The sequence below is a fragment of the Camelus bactrianus genome, chromosome 3 (assembly GCF_048773025.1).
Source record: "Camelus bactrianus isolate YW-2024 breed Bactrian camel chromosome 3, ASM4877302v1, whole genome shotgun sequence".
NCBI lineage: Eukaryota > Metazoa > Chordata > Mammalia > Artiodactyla > Camelidae > Camelus > Camelus bactrianus.
In genome coordinates, this window is record NC_133541.1 from 92,741,002 (window position 1) to 92,764,496 (window position 23,495).

Below are 23,495 nucleotides of genomic sequence, written 5' to 3' on the forward strand. Positions count from 1 at the left end.
TAATGAGCCTTGTGCTCTGAATACTTATTAGACGCAGCAGCCTCAACTCAGAAGGTTCTGTTTGAGCAGGTCTGGTTTTTTGTTTGTTTGTTTTTTTAACAGATATTTTATTTATTTACTTTTTGTTTTAGGAGGAGGTAATTAGGCTTATGTATTTACTTACTTATTTCACAGAGGTCCTGGGGACTGAACCCAGGACCTTGTGAATGCTAAGCATGCACTCTGCCCCCGAGCTGTACCCTCTCCTCAGGTGGGGTGCTAAGTAATGAATAGGCAGTGCTAAGTGGGAAGAGGTTTGGCTGAGGGCACATCCCATAGTTTTTCGACATTACTACCATGAAAGACACTGTTTTCATTTTTTATATAAATGAGACCCACTAGGAAAATCTTTTTCCTTTACTACAAAAAGTAGCAAATCTATTTTAGTGTTAGTATAGCTTTTGTTAGCCGTTGTTTTCTGTCACATGAACTGGATGGAGAATAGGAGGCAATTTGAAAGCAGCTCATGCTCTTAGGGAATCACTGTAAGCGGCATCGGGGAAAAAAGTTACTGTTTGTTTCAGAAATCCCCAGTGCCCAGTGACCCTGGTAATATTTCAGAAAAGTAGCTTACTTCAGAGGCTCTCAAACTTGTTTTTGCTGCCCTTAACTCCAGTAACTTTTTTCATGGCGCTCCTAGGACGAGAGAAATGCTTTACAGATTTATTTAGTATCTAGTTAGCTCCAGACAACTTAATGAGTATTTATGTCCTAACAGTTGAGTCACTGTTTGAAATAATAACACACGTACATAGAAGAAATAAATTTTTATTTCATTCCCACATAAGCATGATTACATATGAGATGTGTGTGCCTGCTGGGTTCTGCCCCGCTCCTCAGGATGCGGGGTCAGCCAGCACACCGCCTCCCCCCCTCCCGTTCCACACTGACCCCTGTGCAGTACCTGGGCTTCTGGCACGGCAGCCACTGACGGCTGTGCTTTGCCAAGATACGCTGTTGAAAAGAGCATGTGCTCTTTTGAAATTTTGAATATCTTGAGGTAGGAGCTCACGTCGTATTTGTACATATGTTGAGGGTCACTGTGTTTCCTCAAATTGAAAATACCCTGTGGGCGCCTGGCTGTCCGCTGGGCCCTCGACACAATCTGGAATAGTGGGTTTACTTGATACAATTCACAGGTCGGGGGTTCAGTTTTACTTTCTCTCTCCAGGTCACAGTTAAGTCAGTAGCATATTTTTCTTTTCCAAGCTTTCAGATTCTTAGGCAACACTGGCATAAGTGGTGGTCGCTGTCTTCTAGCCGGAAAGTGCCAGCTTTTTTCCACTGTCCCCAGTGGCAGGGACTTCCAGTTTTTATTTACACTGCACGTCCATTTCTCGAAGGACTTGAGGCTGCTCTACCCTGTGCTCTTATGTATGCCTCCTGTTACCCTCTAGGACCTGGCCTTAAACTGCTCCTCAGTGGCAGGTGTTTGCACACAAACCTGCCCAGAAAATGCTCTTGGAGGAAGTTTCAACTTGTCAGTCACTGTTTTTCAAGAAGCTGTGCTTGGCAGGGAGGTGGGTATAGTTGAAGTGGAGAGCATGTGCTTAGCGTGCACAGGGTCCTGGGTTCAATCCCCAGGACCGACTCTAAAAGTAAATAAATAAATAAACCTAATTTCCTGCACCTCAAAGAAACAACAAACAAAAAAATTTTTAAGAAGCTATACTTGATAAATATTGTAGCTGTGTGAGAGAGGTAGTTTATATTGCTGCAAAATGTTTAAGAATTAAGGCTTAAAAACTATGTGAATTGTGATGTTTATATAGTCATGAATGTACTCATTCAAAAAGCATGAGCTGCTGAGTGGCTTTGTGCTGTGTGTGGCGCTGGCCCTTGTGGGCTCGAAATTTGTATACCTTCTCCACATAGGAGTACTCGTGCCATCCAGTGGACAGTGTAAAATCAGTGTGAGACGTGAATTTTTCTTTGGTGGAGGTGAATACGAGGTGCCCTGAGGGCACAGGAGGAGCACAGAACCTCAGAGCAGAAGGCGTATAAAGAAGCGAGGCCCGAGTTAGTGAAGTCCAGGAGCAGAAGGAAGGGTTCCTTTCAGGCAGAGGGCAGACAGGTGAGCGAGAACTCTGCGTTGTTAGGGGATTTCAAGCAGCAGAGGAAAGCTTAGAATGTAAGGAATGAAGCCGTGAGCGACAAGGCTGGGGAGAGAAACAGGACTTCAGAGGCTGTGGAGTTTTGAATGTAGTCTGAAAATTTTGGAAAGCCATTGAGGGCATTTAAAGTGGTGAGTGACATCAGTTCTGTGCTGTAGAAGGTGTATCCAGATACAGCGTAAAGAACATCGGGAGGTGAAGCAGGTTGTAGAGCTGGAAGCAGGTAAGTTGGGAGGCCCGCGCAGAGATGTGGGTGGCAGGCGGCAGGGCCTGGGGGCAAGGCTGTGGCAGTGAGGGGGCTCTGGGGAGGGCGGAAGGCGGATCCATAGGATGAGGTGCTGACGCGATGTAACAGTGTGAGGGACAGCCCTCCAGTCCGGCTGAAACACTGGGAGGAGTGTTGTTTCCCAGAACAGACAGCGAAGAGGAGGACTAGGTTACAGCAGCGATGTTATGTGTTCAGTTGTGGACAGAGGACACTTGGAGCAGCCTCTGGAAGTTCACATGGACGTGTCCAGTAAGCAGTTAAATGTACAGCCCAGAGCCTGGGGAAGAGAAAATAGACCTCCTCGTCATGAGCATGGAGGTAATAAGGTGAAGACATGGGAGAGGGAAGAAAGGGGACCGGGGACACCGTGGAGAAGGCCACCCTACACAGGGTGCAGAAAAGCAGAGGAGTGGAGGTAGAAGCCAGAGAGACTTGGGGGAATCCAGAGAGGGGGGATCTTTTGGAGAAATAATCTCAGAATACAGCTTTTCTCTGAATTTTTACATTCCAGGTTTTAAAAACAAATTTGCCTAGTAATTTGTAAATTTCCTGAGTTGCCTCGATGGCCGTCAGCATGGTAACCCCCGCATCTGTTGTGTGGGAGCCGTATATTTTGCACAGTGGACCCCGGTGCTGGGTGACCCCGGATGCGGTTCGTGGTGGCCGTGAGGGCCATGTCCTCCGTAGCCGTGATTGGGTTCGAGAGCTTGGCCAAGTAAGACATTCCTGACACGTGGGCAAGAGGGGTTGGTTCAGAACAGGGCATGGAACTCTGACGCCAGAGGAAGTCCTGTGGAGACCTCAGAGGAAAGAGGCCTTATTTTTAACAGAGAGATGCTCTTCTCTGTGTCGTTACACACAGACGGGGAGACTGGACTTGCAGCTCTGTTGCTACCAGCCTGTGGCTAAAACTGACACCAGGAGAGTGTAGGGCAGAGCTGAGAAAACTAGAGAATGGAGTAGAAGCTCTGAGTGCATTGAGCACTTGCTGCTGGGCCTTATTATTTAAGCCATTTTTATTGCTGTTTTTGGATGGTGGTTTTATTTTCAAAGAAGGAACGTGACGGAGTGCACAGAATGATGCTCATGAGTAGCCGTGTTAAACTAAATGGATGCTGTAGCTAGCCACGTTATGTGGTAGCTGTGCAGCGTTTTCTGTTTTTTGGTTTTTGTTTTACACTTAATATATCTTCTGTAGTTTGGGGAGGAAGACAGGAAGTGGGTAGGGAACGATGTTTGAATTGTAAGGCAACAAGACATGGAAACAACCTGAATGTCCATCGACAGACGATTGGATAAAGATGATGTGGAGCGTGTGTGTGTGTGTGTGTGCATACACATACACAATAGAATATTACTCAGCCGTAAAAAAGACTGAAATAATGCCATTTCCAGTAAAATGGATGGACCTAGAGATTATCATATTAAGTGAAGAAGTTAGACAAAGAAAGACAAATACCATATGATATCACTTATATGTGGAATAAAAAAAAATTACAAATCTTATTTACTTACCAAAAGTAGACTGACAGATACAGAAAACAAACTTTGGTTACCAAAGGGGAAAGAGTGGGGAAGGGATGAATTAGGAGTTTGTGAGGAAAGTAAATGAATTATCAAATCTTTTAAAAAATGTATTAGGAAAAGAAGAGTGCCCACCCCTGTCCTTGTATGCAGCACTCAGCTTCAGTAGTTATTGATGGGGGGGCTCCCTGTAGCCCCCCGCCCCTCGCCATTGGATAATTAAAAGCAAATTCTGGACATCACATTTCATTGAAAAAAGTTTCAGATATGTCTGTAAAATTTAAACAGACTTACAGAGGCATAATTGACAGTAGATGGGAAGAGCCATTTTCCCTAACCCTCTACACCCTAACGCGACTGTTCTTTCTAGTGTATGTCTAGTCCTTGCCCGTATGCAGAGTAACAGTTAATATTTGAAGGATGGCAAGAATTACTCAAATGGTTGACAGTTTTAGTAAAGTTCCCTATGAAGAATAAAGTGAAGTATGTTTCCAGGAAAACCTGTGGCTGTGCTCCAGTCAGCAGCTAGCACGCGGCTTCCTGTTTTGCCGTGTGGGGGCCAGACTCTGGAATTCCCCCCGTTTGCCCACGGCCTGAATCTTGTGTCTGTCCTGCACTCTGAGTGCAGCACACTGGAGCAGTGGGCTCTTCTTTAAATGTCCACGTTGTGTCTGAAAAGTACTACACTTTTGCATTTTAAAATATTTAATTATACCTAGAATGTAGTTTTTTTGATTCATTAAGATTATTATACTAGAAGTCTAAAGAACATCTCAGCCTGTGTCTGGATCCCGTCCTTAAAATACTGATAATCCTTTATTTTTCTTTACCTTCAGTCTCCCTCTTTTACTGGATCGTTTCATCAGAAATTAAGCATAACCAAGTCATCTCATCTCAGTCTCTCCTCATTTTCTCTTCTCCCTTCAGCTGCAGCTGTCTGTCTTCCCCGTCCGGAAAGCCAGGCTTTGTCCAGTTGTCTGTGAGTGAGCTCTCCGTGTCCCCACCTCCTGCTGCCCCGCAGGCCCCTCTCATGTCCTGCGCTCCTGCCGCCGCGCTGGCCCAGCACTCAGCAGGTGCTCCTTCCTCGCCTGCATGCAGGGAGCATGCTTCTCCTTAACTGGCCTCCCAGCCGCTTTCAGCCGATTGCCTGAGTCTCTCTTTGACACTTGGCAGAAGACACGCCTGGTTTTCCTCCTGGCTTTTAGGCTGTTCCTTGTCGGCCTCCTTCAGTGGCTTCTTTTCCTCCGCCCACCCTCACAGAGAGCTTCTTTGTGCGCTTTTCTTCCTGAGAATTCTCAGTAACTCCGTTTCCTGTCTCTAGTCTAGCCTTTTTCATCTTGTCCACTTGGTACCCTCCCTTGGCTGTCTCTTAGGTACCTCAGGTTCCGTGTGTGTTAAACTGAATCTTTTATCTTCTCCCTAAAGCGTGGAACTCTTCAGTATTACCTCACCCACTGGATTGTGGACTCTCTTCTCAGGCCTGGAATCTGTGCATCTCCGCTACCTTTTACCTCTCCCACAATTCTCAAAGTCAGCAACCAGATGCTTTTGGGTTTACCCACTGAACACAGCTTGAATCTATACACTTCCGTTTATGCCGCCGACAGTAGAATTCAGGTAACCTCCTTTCACCAGCATTACTGTAATGACTTTTTCTTTTGGCCTCTCCCACCTGCTTTCCCTGCTGTAGCCGTCACGGAGCAGCCTCTTAAAACCATGTTGATGTCATTCCTCTGCTTTAAAAGCTGTGGTCTTTCTAGCACTAAGGAAGGAAGGACAGACAACTTGCACTTTTATGCCCTAAAATCAAGGTGAGAATAGATGGCATGAAGAAACCATCCAGGACTAAAGGGAAAGTCTGATTCCTAACTCAGTAAAGTTCAACGTGAAAAGTCATCATTTTCAGATTATGAATTAGTGAGCTAACGTCATCGTGATAGAAGAAAGGTGGTGTCTTGGTCCTTTGCCTTTCACTGAGCGTGTTCTCTTTTGAACCATTTAGTTACCTGCTTTTGAACGTCCTCCTTCACTATTCGTAACGTTTGTTACGTTATTGTTTACGAGTGAGTAGTAATACCACTCTTTCAGAAGCACATCTGTCTTCAGGCACATCCATACATTAATTTATTCTTTCAGGAAACGTTTCTGGGTGAGATGGGTGGCGGCCTGAGTGCTCCGTGCTGACTCTTCTCTCCCAACATCTTCCTGCAATAATTCAACTGCTAGAATACATCGCTGAATGTGGGTTTGTGGGCCAAGTGTAGCTTTCTGCTGAGCCCCAAACACACCCTTCCGGAGGAAATGACACCGACTCAGAACTGTTAGAAGTTGCTTCCGTGTGCTCACAGGGCAAGGGATGACCAGGACTCCCAGAGGCCTGGAAGTAGATCTTATTCTCTGAAATACGCCAGTCCCTCGCCTGCTTAGCAGGGCCCTGTGGCTGAGCCAGCTGCCACCCTCTGCAGCCCAGGAGCTGTCGCCCCTGCAAGCTGGTCACACAGAGCCTTGGGGAAAGTCCACAGTCCTGCAGGTGCCAGTAGCCCATGACTGTAACTGCTGTCCTCTGTCTTCTTCTGGAGATGCCTGCCTTTTCTGCTCATGGCAGGAGTGTGCCCAGAATCTGGAAGCCTCCCTCTCTACCTGTCAGTCAAGGGGTGTCCTGGGGAAGAAACCCCGAGAGTTTGTCCTGCCCAAGTGGCTAGGAAATTCACTTCTGCTGGTGACAGTGTATTTGGATGTGCCTAGAGAAAACAGGTTCCTAACAAGGCAGATTCAATGGAAATGTCACAGAATAAGTAGTATCAGGAAGAAAACAGGCACAAAACTGCTGTTGGCATCGTCTTTTCTCTGCCGTATCCTAGAAAAGACGGTAGCTTCTCAGGGCTCATGGAACCTGTGCGGTATCATCCCAGATGAGAGCAGTATGAAGGAAAGTATGTTGAATGGGTTGAAAGAGACAAAATCAGAGACTGGGGAAGAACATGGGAAACAAGGTGGAAGAGACTGTCCTGCATGGGTGGCACTTGGCCTCCCACATCAAAGGGTGGCTGCAGCTGTCAGGTCTGTGGTGAGGGGCAGGGAGTCTGTGTGAGGCTCCGAAGGTAGTAGTGTGCAAGAAAAGATAGCGGGAAGTCAGTGCCTTTTGCTAAGAAATAGGAAACTGAAGGCCTTAGATAAAGGACGTGGACCCTTCCTTGGCTGCTGACACCATTTCAACCTGAAACTCTCAGGTAACCCTGTGGAGCAGGGCCCCAGAGGACAGATTGAGGTTTTTAACCCTTCAAAAAGGGGCTTGAAGGAATTAAATTTGGGGAAGTAAAGGAATGAGAGTATTTGCTTCCTGGTGATGTAGAGTACAATTCATTCAGTCAGGCATTTTTGACAGCAAGACAAGGAAAACCTGTAATACAGAGTCTCAAAGAGATGAGAAAGTACTGCAGCGATGCGATCTCATAGCAAAGGGCTTCCAAAAAAATAACCACAACTGGGGGGAAAAAGTATCTTCCACTTTAAAAAATCACTGATCTGGAGCAGGGGTCAGGAAACCAGAATGTGTGGGGCCTTACGTAGCCACCTTTTCTGTGTGCATAAATGTTTACTGGAACATGGCTGGGCTCGTTCGTCCCCCTGTCGTCCTTAGCTGCTCTCACACTGTGATGACAGAATAGAGGCAAAGCTGTGACCCTGTGTGGACTGCAAGCCTCAACGTTCGCTCTCTGGCCTGTAAGAAAGCATTTGTGGGTTCCTGAAGAGGAACCAGTGGAGTTATTTTCTAATACAGGGAGACTATAAAGAGGAAGAAAATGATGGACAGAAAGCAGCTAGGAAGGTGCATGTGCACACTCAAACACACTCCCTGCCTCCCGCCCCCTTACACACACACAGCCACATCCTGATGGCCACGTAACAGGAGCTCCAGAAATAGCAAAAGGGAACCCGAGCAATATCGAAGAAATAATAGAAGAAAACTTGCATAAGCTGTAGTAAAACCTGCGTTTAGATAGCAAGACGCCTCCACACGCCCCACAGAAGGAAAGGAGGGAAGAGCCAGCAAACTGGGAGACGGTAGTGCTACTGCTGAGCTCTGAGGGGGAACGTACGTACTTCCCAGGACCAGCATCAGGCTTCCTCTGGGACTCAGACCTGTGGCAGGAAAGCTAGAGGACAGCAAAACAAGGTGCACGAGCTTCTAAAATGACTGTGTGAACTCTCCGCTTTTGTGGTTTTGTAGAAAACTGTGTTCTAATCCTGCGGAGCTGTCACCTGGGTCGGTCTGGGTAAATGTTTAGGAGTTTTCAGGAGCCCAGCAACCTTCCAGGAGATGGAGACATAAAATACTATGTTCGGAGGCCACCTAGCCAGTCCTCGTTCCTGGCTTGCCTTGGGTCAGCCGCCGCCGGCGCCGCGGGGCGGCGTGGGCTGGCGCCGGGACATGGAGCCGGCTGCGCTCGTGGCCCCTCAGCCAGGTCGCAGCACCCAAGGATGCATGGAAACCCCTTTCCTTCTGTATGGCATATGGAGGTTCCTGCTATCTGAATACAGGCTTGGGAAACTATGGGGACGTGGTCGTCAGAAATAGGCGGTGGCGGGAAGCCCCAGCCCTGTCGGCTGAGTTGGGTCGGGGTTTCATGTGCAGCCAGAATAGAGCAGACAACAGTGAACGAGCTAGAACTAGACCTCTCGGTAGAGTGCAGGGTGATTCTAGTGTGCAAGGGCAGTCGGGTGTCATCTAAGTGATAGCCATCAAAATGGCATCAGCTTGTTAGCGATGAAAGCTGCAGTGTTTAAAATCAAAATGCTGTCCTCAGATCACACCAGTTATGGTTAACAGATGGTAATTTTACATCTGTCTCTTTTTAATAAAGTGCAAAACTTAAATGGTTATTACACAAATATGTGGATGGCCAAAGTTAGACCAAGTAATCTATTTTGAGGTGTAAATAATAACCTATTATTTGGGATTTCAGCTTAAGTGACTGGGGTGATACCGAGATTTAGGTACTTTTGTGTCCCGGGCAAATATATTATTACAGAAAGTTATTTGTGCACAGTATATAAATCCATCAGAATATCTTTTTTTGTGAACAAGATCATTTTCTCAACCCATTATTCCTCATATTTTAGAAAAGGCGCCGGCGGATTGACCGAAGTATGATTGGAGAGCCCACAAACTTCGTGCACACGGCTCACGTGGGGTCGGGAGACCTGTTCAGTGGGATGAACTCGGTAGGTACCTGGGTGGGGCCTCGGGGCGGAGTCACGCGTCCATGTGCTCTGTGACAGGTCCACTCGTTCCTCACGGCTGCAGTGCGTGCAGTGAATTGATAGACGCGGAGTAGACATACGTAGGGGAGCATTAAAGGGAGAAGGAAGTGAACAGTGAAAAAGTAATCTCTTGCTTTGTTTGCCAAGTTCTGTGTTTATTTATGTTTGCCCTGAACTCTTTGTAGCTGTCTGTCTTCTGAATACTGCAAAACGTTTGAGTTTAGAAGGGAAGATAATAGTTGCTTCTCATGCCCCCCGCAAAGTGACTTGGAGGTCAGCTTTTCAGTAACATTTAACCTCTTTTTGTTCTCTCAAGGTCAGTTAGTTGAGTTCTCTAAACATATTTATTACATTTACTTTATAAAAGATGAGCCTGTATCTGGTATTAGTATGCTTGTGATTTATTTGTTACTGTAACGTAAGTTCCCCTGCGCCAAGCGAAGGATTAGCATTTGTGCTCGACTGCTGTCTTTTATAGAGGTTTCCGTGAATTTCACTGTAAAGTTCAGATTTACTCCGCTGAACTTATTCCTCAATTTTCATCTAAAGTACAAAGATGTGTCTGAATGTTCCCTCAAGTGTTTAGAACCAGAAAGTCATAAGGCTTTTATAAACACAGTTATGATACATTGTAAGACTTAAGTGGAGAACAGAGACCTTTAAAGTAGGTAGATAGGTCTCCTGGAAACAGCAAGCAAGTTTGTCACTGCAGTTACTAGGTATACCGCAAAGGAATGACGTTGGTAGCTTCCTGGAAAGGAAACAGCTTGTTTGTTTTAAATCTGAAGGAAAAGTACATTGAAGTGGTTTTGTGGACATGTAAGCGGTGTCAGGTTGCTGTTAGACACAGTTCCCTCCCTTGTTTTTGGATCAACGTGGACCCAATGGGACCCTGAGACTTCTGTGAATATTCGAGTCACTGCGATATATATAAATAGAATGAATGGTTTCAGTTTTATTATAAATGATTAATTGTAATTTCTTTGTCATCAACACATTTCATCCCCACTTCAGGTTTTACGAGTTTAACTGTATGGGACCAATTCAGTTTTTAGCTCGTGGTGCTTAGTCAGCCTGTAAAATCTCATTTATACATTATTCTTCGTCTCTTACTCCTCCTCTATGTTCAATAGATTTTGGTTAAATGTAACTTTAACTTTGAGAATAAATTTTGTAAAATCGTTTGTTATAAAAAAAAATCCTAAATGTATCATAAACAGTTACATGTGTTCAAGTCTGAAAGGAAAAAAGGTAACAAGCAATACATAACACTTAAGGTAAGTGTTTTGATGTCTGATCTGCTGATTTAACACTTGGCAATGAACTTCAGAGATTTTAAAAGAATGGACATCCTCCATATTTTTGTATTATCTAATGAAGCCTAACAACCGGAAGAAGAGGAAAGAACCGATGGCCTTTTCCTCTTTTCATGTGTGTCACACGGGGGCAGTCTGGGCCCACGGTCAGGGGACTTCTCTTCCGGTCATCACATTGTGAAGGGTTCTTCATCTGTGAGTGCCAGCACTGGGGGAGCTCTCGCTAGGAGAACCTGGTGCAGCAGGGCGCATGGCGCTTCGCTCCCCAGCTGGCACTCACGTAGTTGCTACTGCGTGTCAGGCGTCCTTCTAGGCACTTGCCATTGATCAGTTAATACCAAACTCATAACAGCCTCTAAGTTCTTTTCACCCTTCGTCATATTAGAGATAAGAAAGCTGAAGGCTAGAGAGGTTGCGGTGTTAATGCATAATCGTGTACCTATGAAGCTGTAGGATAGAAATGAAAATGGTGACGGTCTGGCTTCCAGAATGCAACAGGGCATGTAATGTTCCCTCCTATTCATATATGATGAGTTTATTTTTTCTCTTCTACTGTTCTGACTTTATAATATCTTTGTTAAGGGAATAATAGAGAATCACCCTTCAGGGATCCAAATGAGAAATAGTGTAACTACACTAGTGTTATCCTTGTCAGTCGTGCTGGGTATAAGATGACATTTTGTGAAGGAAGGAACAGCAGAACAGGTCTCGTGCAAGGTAACTGATGATGGAACAGCGAACTTCTGGGATCCTTATCTGGTCTTTTAAAAAGATGATGTTAAAGAGAAAACCTAACCATTTGTTAAGGACTAAGTGTTTGTGTCCCCTCAGAATTGTATATTGAAAGCGTAACACCCATCGTGATGATTTTTAAGTGAAGGCTTTGAGAGGGAATTGGCTGTAGATGAGGTGATGAGGACAAGCCCCTCATGATGGGGTCAGTGTTTCCAGAAGAAAAGGATGAGAGATCAGAGCCCTCCCTCTCTCTGCCCTGTGTCGTCTGCAAGCCAGGAATAGGGCCAGCGTCAGGACCTAGTGATGTCAGAACCCCGATCCCGGACCGCTCCTCTCCTCTCCTCTCCAGGAAAATGTCGATACTGTCATGTGTGGTTCTTGGGGCTGAGCGGACTGGAAGAGTAGGACCTTTTTGTACAGGGTGCACGCTTCACTGCACTTCTCTTGATCTTCCGTCACAGTGTCAGCATTGTAATGATACACCACAGTATCAAAATGGAAAGTTTATTCTCACCACAATTTCTTCTGCTTCTCATCTAAGGCAAAGACATTTGCAATCCCACCCAAAAAGCATCAGTAGATGTTTCTGGATCATTCAGTAATATGATACAGTGAATGCACTTGCAGTCAGGAATGATAAACAGTAAGGAATGATACAATGATCTGCAATAGCAAGAATGTAATAAAAGTGCCTGCCTCTCTGCCTCTCTGCCTCTCTGCCTCTCTGCCTCTCTGCCTCTCTGCCTCTCTGCCTCTCTGCCTCTCTGCCTCTCTGCCTCTCTGCCTCTCTGCCTCTCTGCCTCTCTGCCTCTCTGCCTCTCTGCCTCTCTGCCTCTCTGCCTCTCTGCCTCTCTGCCTCTCTGCCTCTCTGCCTCTCTGCCTCTCTGCCTCTCTGCCTCTCTGCCTCTCTGCCTCTCTGCCTCTCTGCCTCTCTGCCTCTCTGCCTCTCTGCCTCTCTGCCTCTCTGCCTCTCTGCCTCTCTGCCTCTCTGCCTCTCTGCCTCTCTGCCTCTCTGCCTCTCTGCCTCTCTGCCTCTCTGCCTCTCTGCCTCTCTGCCTCTCTGCCTCTCTGCCTCTCTGCCTCTCTGCCTCTCTGCCTCTCTGCCTCTCTGCCTCTCTGCCTCTCTGCCTCTCTGCCTCTCTGCCTCTCTGCCTCTCTGCCTCTCTGCCTCTCTGCCTCTCTGCCTCTCTGCCTCTCTGCCTCTCTGCCTCTCTGCCTCTCTGCCTCTCTGCCTCTCTGCCTCTCTGCCTCTCTGCCTCTCTGCCTCTCTGCCTCTCTGCCTCTCTGCCTCTCTGCCTCTCTGCCTCTCTGCCTCTCTGCCTCTCTGCCTCTCTGCCTCTCTGCCTCTCTGCCTCTCTGCCTCTCTGCCTCTCTGCCTCTCTGCCTCTCTGCCTCTCTGCCTCTCTGCCTCTCTGCCTCTCTGCCTCTCTGCCTCTCTGCCTCTCTGCCTCTCTGCCTCTCTGCCTCTCTGCCTCTCTGCCTCTCTGCCTCTCTGCCTCTCTGCCTCTCTGCCTCTCTGCCTCTCTGCCTCTCTGCCTCTCTGCCTCTCTGCCTCTCTGCCTCTCTGCCTCTCTGCCTCTCTGCCTCTCTGCCTCTCTGCCTCTCTGCCTCTCTGCCTCTCTGCCTCTCTGCCTCTCTGCCTCTCTGCCTCTCTGCCTCTCTGCCTCTCTGCCTCTCTGCCTCTCTGCCTCTCTGCCTCTCTGCCTCTCTGCCTCTCTGCCTCTCTGCCTCTCTGCCTCTCTGCCTCTCTGCCTCTCTGCCTCTCTGCCTCTCTGCCTCTCTGCCTCTCTGCCTCTCTGCCTCTCTGCCTCTCTGCCTCTCTGCCTCTCTGCCTCTCTGCCTCTCTGCCTCTCTGCCTCTCTGCCTCTCTGCCTCTCTGCCTCTCTGCCTCTCTGCCTCTCTGCCTCTCTGCCTCTCTGCCTCTCTGCCTCTCTGCCTCTCTGCCTCTCTGCCTCTCTGCCTCTCTGCCTCTCTGCCTCTCTGCCTCTCTGCCTCTCTGCCTCTCTGCCTCTCTGCCTCTCTGCCTCTCTGCCTCTCTGCCTCTCTGCCTCTCTGCCTCTCTGCCTCTCTGCCTCTCTGCCTCTCTGCCTCTCTGCCTCTCTGCCTCTCTGCCTCTCTGCCTCTCTGCCTCTCTGCCTCTCTGCCTCTCTGCCTCTCTGCCTCTCTGCCTCTCTGCCTCTCTGCCTCTCTGCCTCTCTGCCTCTCTGCCTCTCTGCCTCTCTGCCTCTCTGCCTCTCTGCCTCTCTGCCTCTCTGCCTCTCTGCCTCTCTGCCTCTCTGCCTCTCTGCCTCTCTGCCTCTCTGCCTCTCTGCCTCTCTGCCTCTCTGCCTCTCTGCCTCTCTGCCTCTCTGCCTCTCTGCCTCTCTGCCTCTCTGCCTCTCTGCCTCTCTGCCTCTCTGCCTCTCTGCCTCTCTGCCTCTCTGCCTCTCTGCCTCTCTGCCTCTCTGCCTCTCTGCCTCTCTGCCTCTCTGCCTCTCTGCCTCTCTGCCTCTCTGCCTCTCTGCCTCTCTGCCTCTCTGCCTCTCTGCCTCTCTGCCTCTCTGCCTCTCTGCCTCTCTGCCTCTCTGCCTCTCTGCCTCTCTGCCTCTCTGCCTCTCTGCCTCTCTGCCTCTCTGCCTCTCTGCCTCTCTGCCTCTCTGCCTCTCTGCCTCTCTGCCTCTCTGCCTCTCTGCCTCTCTGCCTCTCTGCCTCTCTGCCTCTCTGCCTCTCTGCCTCTCTGCCTCTCTGCCTCTCTGCCTCTCTGCCTCTCTGCCTCTCTGCCTCTCTGCCTCTCTGCCTCTCTGCCTCTCTGCCTCTCTGCCTCTCTGCCTCTCTGCCTCTCTGCCTCTCTGCCTCTCTGCCTCTCTGCCTCTCTGCCTCTCTGCCTCTCTGCCTCTCTGCCTCTCTGCCTCTCTGCCTCTCTGCCTCTCTGCCTCTCTGCCTCTCTGCCTCTCTGCCTCTCTGCCTCTCTGCCTCTCTGCCTCTCTGCCTCTCTGCCTCTCTGCCTCTCTGCCTCTCTGCCTCTCTGCCTCTCTGCCTCTCTGCCTCTCTGCCTCTCTGCCTCTCTGCCTCTCTGCCTCTCTGCCTCTCTGCCTCTCTGCCTCTCTGCCTCTCTGCCTCTCTGCCTCTCTGCCTCTCTGCCTCTCTGCCTCTCTGCCTCTCTGCCTCTCTGCCTCTCTGCCTCTCTGCCTCTCTGCCTCTCTGCCTCTCTGCCTCTCTGCCTCTCTGCCTCTCTGCCTCTCTGCCTCTCTGCCTCTCTGCCTCTCTGCCTCTCTGCCTCTCTGCCTCTCTGCCTCTCTGCCTCTCTGCCTCTCTGCCTCTCTGCCTCTCTGCCTCTCTGCCTCTCTGCCTCTCTGCCTCTCTGCCTCTCTGCCTCTCTGCCTCTCTGCCTCTCTGCCTCTCTGCCTCTCTGCCTCTCTGCCTCTCTGCCTCTCTGCCTCTCTGCCTCTCTGCCTCTCTGCCTCTCTGCCTCTCTGCCTCTCTGCCTCTCTGCCTCTCTGCCTCTCTGCCTCTCTGCCTCTCTGCCTCTCTGCCTCTCTGCCTCTCTGCCTCTCTGCCTCTCTGCCTCTCTGCCTCTCTGCCTCTCTGCCTCTCTGCCTCTCTGCCTCTCTGCCTCTCTGCCTCTCTGCCTCTCTGCCTCTCTGCCTCTCTGCCTCTCTGCCTCTCTGCCTCTCTGCCTCTCTGCCTCTCTGCCTCTCTGCCTCTCTGCCTCTCTGCCTCTCTGCCTCTCTGCCTCTCTGCCTCTCTGCCTCTCTGCCTCTCTGCCTCTCTGCCTCTCTGCCTCTCTGCCTCTCTGCCTCTCTGCCTCTCTGCCTGCCTTAGGAATCGAACCTACAACCTCCTGCATGCTAGCCATGCTCTCTACCACTGAGCTATAGCCTCTTTCTTACTACCTTAGTTTCCCCAAACTCACCTTTATCTCCTCACCTCAGGGAGAATGCTGGGTTCCAGGCTCCTTAAGAAAGAAAGTCAAATTGCATTTCTAGGTACATGAGCTCAGAGTGCTGCATACCTTTCTATGATAAAAATGATAAAAGTCAGGCCCAGCACACACTAGTCACTCTTGCTCAAGTCCACTTGTGTTTTCTGTTCGTTACATTGACTAGGTTGGCAGAAATGTCATGTCATCCTACTGAAATGGGGCATATAATAATAAGTGTTGCGGAGACTGGACAGCCACACGCCTAGGAATGAGACTCGACCACTGTCTTACACCGTCCACAAAAATTCTCTCACAACAAAACCAGGCCTGAAACCACGCAGCTTAAAAAGCTTGTGTGCAGCGGCGGAAACCATCAAGAAAATGAAAAGGCAGCCTGCAGAGTCAGACCAGCTACTGGCAAATCCTGTGTCTGAGACGGGGTTGGTAGGCGGGCACCTTATGAAATCGAGAAAGGTCACATTAATAAAATGCTGCGTCGCTAACAGTAACACTGAGATCTGATGCAGGTGTGGGAAACAGACACCTACGTACACGGCTGACAAAGAAACTCCGTTCTTAAGAAATACAAACAGCCAACATGTGAAAAGACACTGAACCTCACTAGTATTAACAAGGTTGATAATATGAAATGGAGACATAGAGACATGGGTATTTTCAAACACTACCAGTGGAAACAAATTTTGTGTGTTTGGATGGCAGTTTGGCAATAACCAGTTAAAAATGCACACCCTCTGACCCAGTAACTGTTTCTAAGAAGCTGTCTTTCTGGTGTGTCTGCACGAGTGTGCAAACACATACGCTGTAGCATTTTCTGAAGTAGCGAACATTTTGAGAGCTTCCTAATATGTCCGTCAGTAATTAAACTAGGGAACATACACACTATAGAATATTATACAGCCATCAAAAACCAATGAGGTACTTCATTTGTGACAGTGGTTGAATAACAAGGTTGACTTGATCTGTACTTTGACTTTTGACTGTTTCTGAAATGCAGCCAAGTGCTTGGTGAGTTACAGGACGGTTTTTTGTACTTGGGAAGTAGAGAAAGGAGCTGGACAGGGAGTTGTACAAAAAAAAAAAAAAAGCTTCAGTTACTAGCCTCACGTTTCCCCTGATAATGAAAACACTTTAAAAACGCTATAGAAATACTTCTTGCTATGACAAGTGCCCTTCTGGACAGAGCAGCCCACCTAGACTGTTGAGGCGAGACTCACTCACTTGCGGTGGCCCTAGTTCCTGACCCTGCTTCTGTGTCTCCCTCGCTCCAGGTCAGCTCCATCCAGAACCAGATGCAGTCCAAGGGCGGCTACGGGGGCGGCATGGCTGCCAACGTGCAGATGCAGCTCGTGGACACGAAGGCGGGATAGCCCCGCTCCCGCCTCCAGTGAGTATCTGCGCTCGGGCCGCGGTGCCACGTCGCACGTGGCCAACGGACCACTGACGGCACAGACGGCCTTAATTTAATTGTTGGGTTAAAAAGTATCTTGTTCTCTTATTTTAAACATTGTGTACGGACTGGAAAAGGCAGACATTTTTAGTTGGCCAAGTGATGGTCATATGCACCTACTGCATTTTGAACATTAGTTTCAAGTTGCTCTTTTCCTTACGACAGCTAGGTGGGGAGGAGGCTTTGACTGAGATTCTCGTGACAAGATGTCACTTTTGTGTCCTCTAAACATGTGTGAAATTACTACTCTGAGTACTGGTACTGCAGGAAATCCCACATGTAGAAAAGTGCTTTCATATTTAAAACTGTTACTAATCTTTCATTGTAAACGTCTCAAATTGAAAAGACAGCTTTTAAGAAAGGATGAGCCTCTAAAGCGTAAAAATAATTTGTATTTTTCTTTTGATTTTATAGTTCATTGTGAATTTGTTTTGTTCCACTGTTCTTAATTTTTTGTTGTTATGATTGCTTCTCTTTCCTTTGCAAATACGAAAAAGAAGTGTGATGGCCTCTTGTTCACCCTGTTGTGATTACTCCAGTGACACGTAACTGCTCTGCTCCGAAGAAACTGTTGTCAGATGAACCCTGCGTTTTCTTCCGCTGGCGTGCATGCCTTTGGACTCACGGACAGAGTTCTTTGGATTGTGGCTTATCTTTATCAATATGGATCTGATTTTAGCATGATCTTTTTTGTGAATGCTAGCACTGTTTTGCATTTTTTCCCCATTTTTAACATTTCTCTTTCCATCTCCAGCCCCCGGCCTTATGATTTTATTGGTAAGCAAAGACGTGCTATTATTTGTTACTTTGTCACCATTTATGTATATTTTGGAAGGTATGAGAACCATAAGCACAATGATCATTTCTATCCACTTAAAACTTCAGCAGCGTAGATACCTGCATGCTTTATGAAGTTGCTTTGTACAGGAGCCCATGGGATGCCAGAAAGGAACAGAAAGGAACGGGCTTTGCTGCCATGGGCTGGTGATACTGCTGCTGTTAGAGGAAGGTTAGCTGTGGCACCAAGTCACATCGGTTTCACAAAAGAAAGGCAACTTGTAGCTTATGACTTTTATTTACTTAGAACTACAGTGAAAGAAAAGCTTGCATTCATAAGGCATTCATTCTGTTGTAAATGTTCAGTATATTTATTTGAAAGTGAGGACCTGGGATTGTAAACAGTTGCGGGTGTGTGGTCACATCCTCCCCATCCAGTCTGACTGCGCATCGCTATCTTAGTAGCTGTTCATTTTTTGTGCACTCATCTGTTTTCACTTGTTTAGGTTTACTACTATGGTATTCAGTTGTTTCCAGTAGCAGCCTGTTGAATGTCCTCTGAGAAACCTTTCGCTCAAGTTCCAAAATACATTTATTCTTCACAAAGTGTATTTCAGATATTTCTGTAAGGATGTAGTGCTACGCCAGGTAGTGGTCTGTTTTCTTATTAAACTATTTAAGTCCTATGTCTAGTTGAGCCATATCTAAGAGTTACATTTGGTAGCACTAACATTTCATGTAGGAAATGGGGTGACATTGCATAACATAAAGAGGGAACATTTTCTGTCTTCTTCGATCCCTTTCCCCTCACCTTAGTCCCAAATTCTTGTGAATCACAGAACTGCATATGTAGTAGGTTTTAGGGGGCAAAACATGAAAGCATTTCTCCCCCAGTTCTTTTCAGTTTACCCAGTACAGTGGGCGCCAGCTACTCCTGCCCTGTGTTTCTGCAATTTTGAGTCTTCGTAGGTCTCAATCCCAAACAGAATCTGTCAAGGAAAGACATTTATGCTTAGTAATCAAAATAGGCATTTTGCAGTTTAATACCTTCTAAACTTGAATTCACCTGGTGTCGTTAATTCACTGTGTGGATACTGCATTCTGGACTTCGCGTGAGTGCCAGGTCAGTGTCCTGCCAGGGCCACTGCTGTGTGCAGGCTCTTTTTAAGGGACGGGTTTCCTTGGCCTTGACAGCACTGATGCTGTTGAGTCTAATTCTACTTTGACTTTAACATTTAGTATGCAGACTTTATCCTTGGCCTACACCTCCTAGACGACAACACAGGGAGCCATAGTTCCTTTTCCCCAGCTCGTGATTTGATTTTATTTTTTCCTCCAACTGCTCGCTTTCCTGATTCTCAAAGGACCAAATACTCCAGTGAGCACTGGAACGTCTCCGTGGTAAACCGAAGGCTGCACTCTGAAGCCTCTGGGTGTTCTGCAGCCGCCACCGACTTGACAGGCACGGGCAGCCACACTGCGTGCAAGCCCGCCTGCCAAGGAGCGTGCCGGTGACGGCGGACGGAGTGAGACAATTACCAAAAATTCTAAAAGATTTAACATTGGACACATTTTTTTTAGGGAGTCAGTTTTCCCACAGTGGTAAGTGGCTTTGTAAATCTCGGGAGGTCATTTGCTCCCCATGACTGTGTGTCTCGCTTGAAAATTGATGCTAATTCAGTAAATAGCATTGACTGTTAATACTTTGCTGAAATATATGCTAACAGCTGTTACCTAATGACACACATTCTTTTATCAGTGATCTGCGTTCTGTGGAGGAGGTGCTTTCCCACGAGGTAGGCAGAAAGGGGGGCCAGTGAGCGTAGAGGAGCAATGTACACTGTGGTGACTGGGGCAGCATTTCCCAGGCAGCATTATCGGTGGGCCTTTAAATGAGATACTTTGTGAGTATATCGGCTTTCACTTTTGTTATTAAATTATAGCAGTTCTATTATAGAGAGCAAGTTTGCCTTGATTTTGTTTAAAATGACTTCTGCTCAGCGCCCAGGAGATAAAATTGACATATTTTTATAATATAAGCATACTTTTTTTGTACATTGTGTTCATTCTTGAATAAAGTGAGTTCAGTGTCAGCTTGTAGATAATAAAAAGAAAGTATTGATTTTGATTCAATAAATGTTTTTCAATCCTGCTTTGGTTCCTTTCTTTCAGCAAAGTATTTACTATACTCACAGAAGGGGCTGTTTGTTTTAGTAGAGTTATGACTGCCATCGTGACTGCAAAAACAATTTATCATTTTCTTCTTTAAAAGGGGATTTAAATTTCTACACTTCACTTCACCTGATAATTTAAAACGAGGTATCAAACTCCTACTTAGTTTTCCATGCTGCAGCATTTTGTTTTCCCAGGACACACTGGCTGGCAGTAAATACAACTAAGAAATGTTCTATGACTGTAGCGTGGAATTTCTATCACAAAGTGTGTGGACAGTTTAAAGTTCGCTCCTAAAATAAGACAGTGGTTCCCATCAGGGGCAATTCTGTCCCCTAGGGAACATTTGAAAACGGTATTTTTGGTTGTCAGAAATTGAAGCAGGGTACTTACTTACTGACACCCAGACAACTGAGCTTTATCTAGCTCCAAATGCCAGCGCGACTGATTGGAAATGCTGATTCACATGAGAACAAAGAAGACCTATATACTCACCAGATCCTGCCAGAGACTCATCCGTGTGTTGGGCCTTGTGCCTCAGCTACTGAGAATGCTTCAGTTAGGGTTGGCTGCATTGTGAGACCTGGTGTACAACACTCTAAAATAGAAAAAAATCAATGAGAAAAGTAAAGTATTAGGACAGAGTATCTGAGAAAGGTTTGATAATTTTTGTCTTCAACTCATGGCCAAGGACTCTAAAGGGAAAACTGGGTTAAGATGAAATTATGGCAGTCCAGTAAAATAAGCTGATTAAAGGAAAAAATTAATTATGTAAAGAAACTCCTCATGTCAATATATTAGCTCTATTTCGAGTGCCTGTTTTCAAAGGATAGGCATAACGTGCACAAAAAGTAGGGCAATTCCGTAAAACAGAGACAATTTGCTACGGTTGTGAAAATGTAAAAGTCTACCAAATGACTCATGATAATCTGTATTTTAATATTTGGGCTCCTTAAACTTTCAGTTTTTAGGATGTTTGTTTGTTTTTGAGATGAGGTTTTTATTTGCCTTTTTTTTTTTTTTTTTAACATTTCTACCAGATACATGCAACCTCTGGGCTACTTCTGACCGTACTCTACAATTCTTACTTGCATCATACTTACAGTTGGTCCTTTGATGCCCAAAAGAAAAAAAAGCTAAGAAGATCCAGAAGTTTGATCAGGGACCTTACAAACAACTGCTGAAAGAGTGGTGCTTTTGGTATTGCAGAAAGGATGATTTTAGTTTCCCTAGAGGCTAACAGCAGGAGAGTAAAGACACGGTCCACTCTAACCCCAAACTGTCTCTGTGAATCCAAGCTCCGGAGTTCACTAGAACTTTTATAACCCACTGAACCTCCAATGTTCATTAGCTTAAGATAGATGATGAATACACCAAAAGCCTGCCTGGGAGGCCCAGAAAGGATTCCTACACACAGGTTCTTTTTTTGTTTTTTTTTGGTTTTTTTTGCTCCTTTACAAAAGAGCAGCAAATAAGATAATAATCTTCAAACCTTGACCTGAGTGTCTTTTTTTCCTTAATGTTCCTAATTGAAGCCACTTGTATACCTGTGTGCCTTTCAAATGTCTGAGCCCTGACCTTAGACCCTAGGTCTGTGCCACCAGCTCCCCAGGGCCTGATCCCCTCTGCTGAGGTGCAGGGAGCACTTCGCTGGCTGCAACATGTTCAGGCTGTGTCAGAAGACATTTTGGCTGCTGTTTCTGGTTTGCTTTAAAAACAGTATTTCACTTCTCAGAAACTGTGCAAAGCAGGTTAGTCCCTTTAGGATATTATAACAAAATACCCCAGATTTGGGTGGCTTACAAACAACAGAAAGTGACTTCTCACAGTTCTGGAGGCCAGAAGTCTTGAGATCAAGGTGCCAGCACGGTCAGGTGAGGGCCCTCTGCCAGGTGCAGACTTACTTCTAGGTCTTCACTTGGTGGGAAAGGCCAGAGAGTTCTCTGGAGTCTCCTCTGTAAGGCGCTAATACCATTGCCTTTGGGAGTTAGAATTTCAGCGTGAACAGAGGGAAGACATTCAACGATAGCACAAAGGTACCAGGGGTGAGTGACTGGACTGTACCCCCGTATATGCGGCCACATCCAACCTGTGCACAGTGGAGCTAAGGCCACGCAGGCTAATACTGTAACAGGACCAGCTCGTACTGCATCTCAGACACAGAAACAAGCAAACCTTTCTCCCTTCCTCCCTCCTTCCAACTTGATGTTCCTGAAGGAAACCAACAGGACAAGTAGACATTTTTGGAAGAAGTCACTATGGTAAGTCATTTGAGCGATGAGAAGTTCTAGGATTCAAGTGACTCAACCTGTGATTCATAAGAGTTTTACAAAGAGAAAGCAAGGGAAACGCTCGGGGTGGGGGTGTGGGAGGAGGGGCGTCTATCAAAAAAGGAATGGTCTCTTCATTCTTTATGACTTGAAATTTTTAAAAATGGGTTTTGCATTTACACTATCACACTTCACAGACCTCAAATGGCCCTTTGTTCTGCAATTCATGTATTCACCTCTGGGAAATTATCTAATTTCTTGGACTATTCCGTCCAAAGATTACCAGGTTTCTCAGCAGCAGCGGTGCGGTCTAGAACATAACAGAGCACTCGTCTCAGCTTCTGAGAGAACATCACTTGGCACTACTGTCTATCTTCAGCCAAACTTTCACTGAAGTGAGAGAGCAAAATAGATCACACTAGCAGGCAATCCAAAACTTCCCACATACCCCTCCCGAAAACACCACTTGAGAATGTGGTCTTTAGAACAAATCAAGTAGCATAATTAAAAGAAATCTCAAGATTTCCAGGCCTGAAGCAGACCTAGAAAGCAAGTTACCCAAATTAAAGCAATTAGATTACAAGAAAATTGGTTATAAAGAAGCATAATTAAATGGGTGTCATTCAATAACTGGGCAATTCATGCACTCAGAAATTTTCTGTTGAGAACGATGTGCCCAGGCACTTTTTAGGCACTGGGGATAAATATACCACATTTGCAGAATACTGGGGGTGGGGGTGGGGGGCGACCCATATGATCTTCTAAATTGGACAAAATTCAATAGCCTTTTAAAACACAAACCTAGGACTAGAAGGAAACTACTTAAACAAAACGAAGACAGTATATGGAAAGCCCGCAGGTGGTATGGTTCAAGATGATAAAAACTTTTCTTTAAGATCAGGAGCAAGACATGGATCCCTGTTTCTTGCTTTCACTCCCTTGTGCTGCAGCACGAGCCCCAGTAAAGCCCTGCCTGAAATTCCTGTCTGGTCTGGCCTCTTATCAAGAGTCCAGGGGCTCAGTCCAAGTGACAACCCCACTTATGTGAGGCATCCAAGCAGTCAAGTTCTTAGGAACAGAAAGTCACAGAACAGATTAGGTGAACTTGTTCAAAGGCAACAACAGAGTAGAAAAATAAAGAGAAAGGAAACATTAAGTATGATGATCACAGCCTAATCAAGTGCCTCAGGGCAGACTTGGCCGTACAGCTGAGAAAAGCACATCGCTCCATTACCTGACATCCTTTTCCCTGTCCCTCCTAAGTGCACACTTGGGATGGACTCTGACCGAGACCACTGCTGCCCAACACTCTATGCCAGCAGAAATGAGGCTCTCAGGATTGAGATCTTGTTAAACAGTAAAAAGGTTCATGGGAACATGACCATCACAAGAAACAAAGATTCCGAGAGAGGCCAAGTCAGAAGCTCAGGTTATTCAGCAACCGCCCAATACCTCAGGGTCAGGGTGAGTCTATTCCTCAGGTAGCAGAAGTTCCTCCCAGGCTGTGGAAACCATTACCCACAAGGTCTTTGCTTGCTAGATGGCACTAATAAAATGATGCTTAAGGTTTTACACAGAGCAGCCTTGCTGTGCCTGGCATGAAGCAGTGACTTAAGGGGTAAGTGTGCCATGCATGTCTACAAACC

At 46.8% G+C, this 23,495-nt stretch overlaps 2 protein-coding genes across 13 annotated transcripts in view; one reads left to right on the forward strand and one right to left on the reverse strand.

Annotated features, from left to right (window-relative positions):
• CDC42SE2 (CDC42 small effector 2) overlaps positions 1 to 19,559 on the forward strand; it is a 135,026-nt gene extending 115,467 nt beyond the window's left edge. For 11 of the 12 annotated variants that reach the window (XM_074360616.1, XM_045507765.2, XM_074360617.1 and 8 more), the window contains 4 exons: positions 5,371 to 5,562; positions 9,070 to 9,171; positions 16,452 to 16,567; positions 17,128 to 19,559. In XM_074360616.1, the coding sequence (XP_074216717.1) occupies positions 5,371 to 5,562; positions 9,070 to 9,171; positions 16,452 to 16,550 (393 nt within the window). In that variant the 3' untranslated portion in view covers positions 16,551 to 16,567; positions 17,128 to 19,559. The remainder of the gene's footprint in view (positions 1 to 5,370; positions 5,563 to 9,069; positions 9,172 to 16,451; positions 16,568 to 17,127) is intronic. The other variant, XM_074360623.1, reaches the window with a different exon arrangement.
• Positions 17,755 to 23,495, reverse strand: part of RAPGEF6 (Rap guanine nucleotide exchange factor 6) — a 197,873-nt gene continuing 192,132 nt past the window's right edge. The window contains exons 30-31 of the transcript XR_012505623.1: positions 20,075 to 20,177; positions 17,755 to 18,396 (exon numbers count right to left, since the gene is read on the reverse strand). The gene's annotated coding sequence lies outside the window, so the exon portion shown is untranslated. The remainder of the gene's footprint in view (positions 18,397 to 20,074; positions 20,178 to 23,495) is intronic.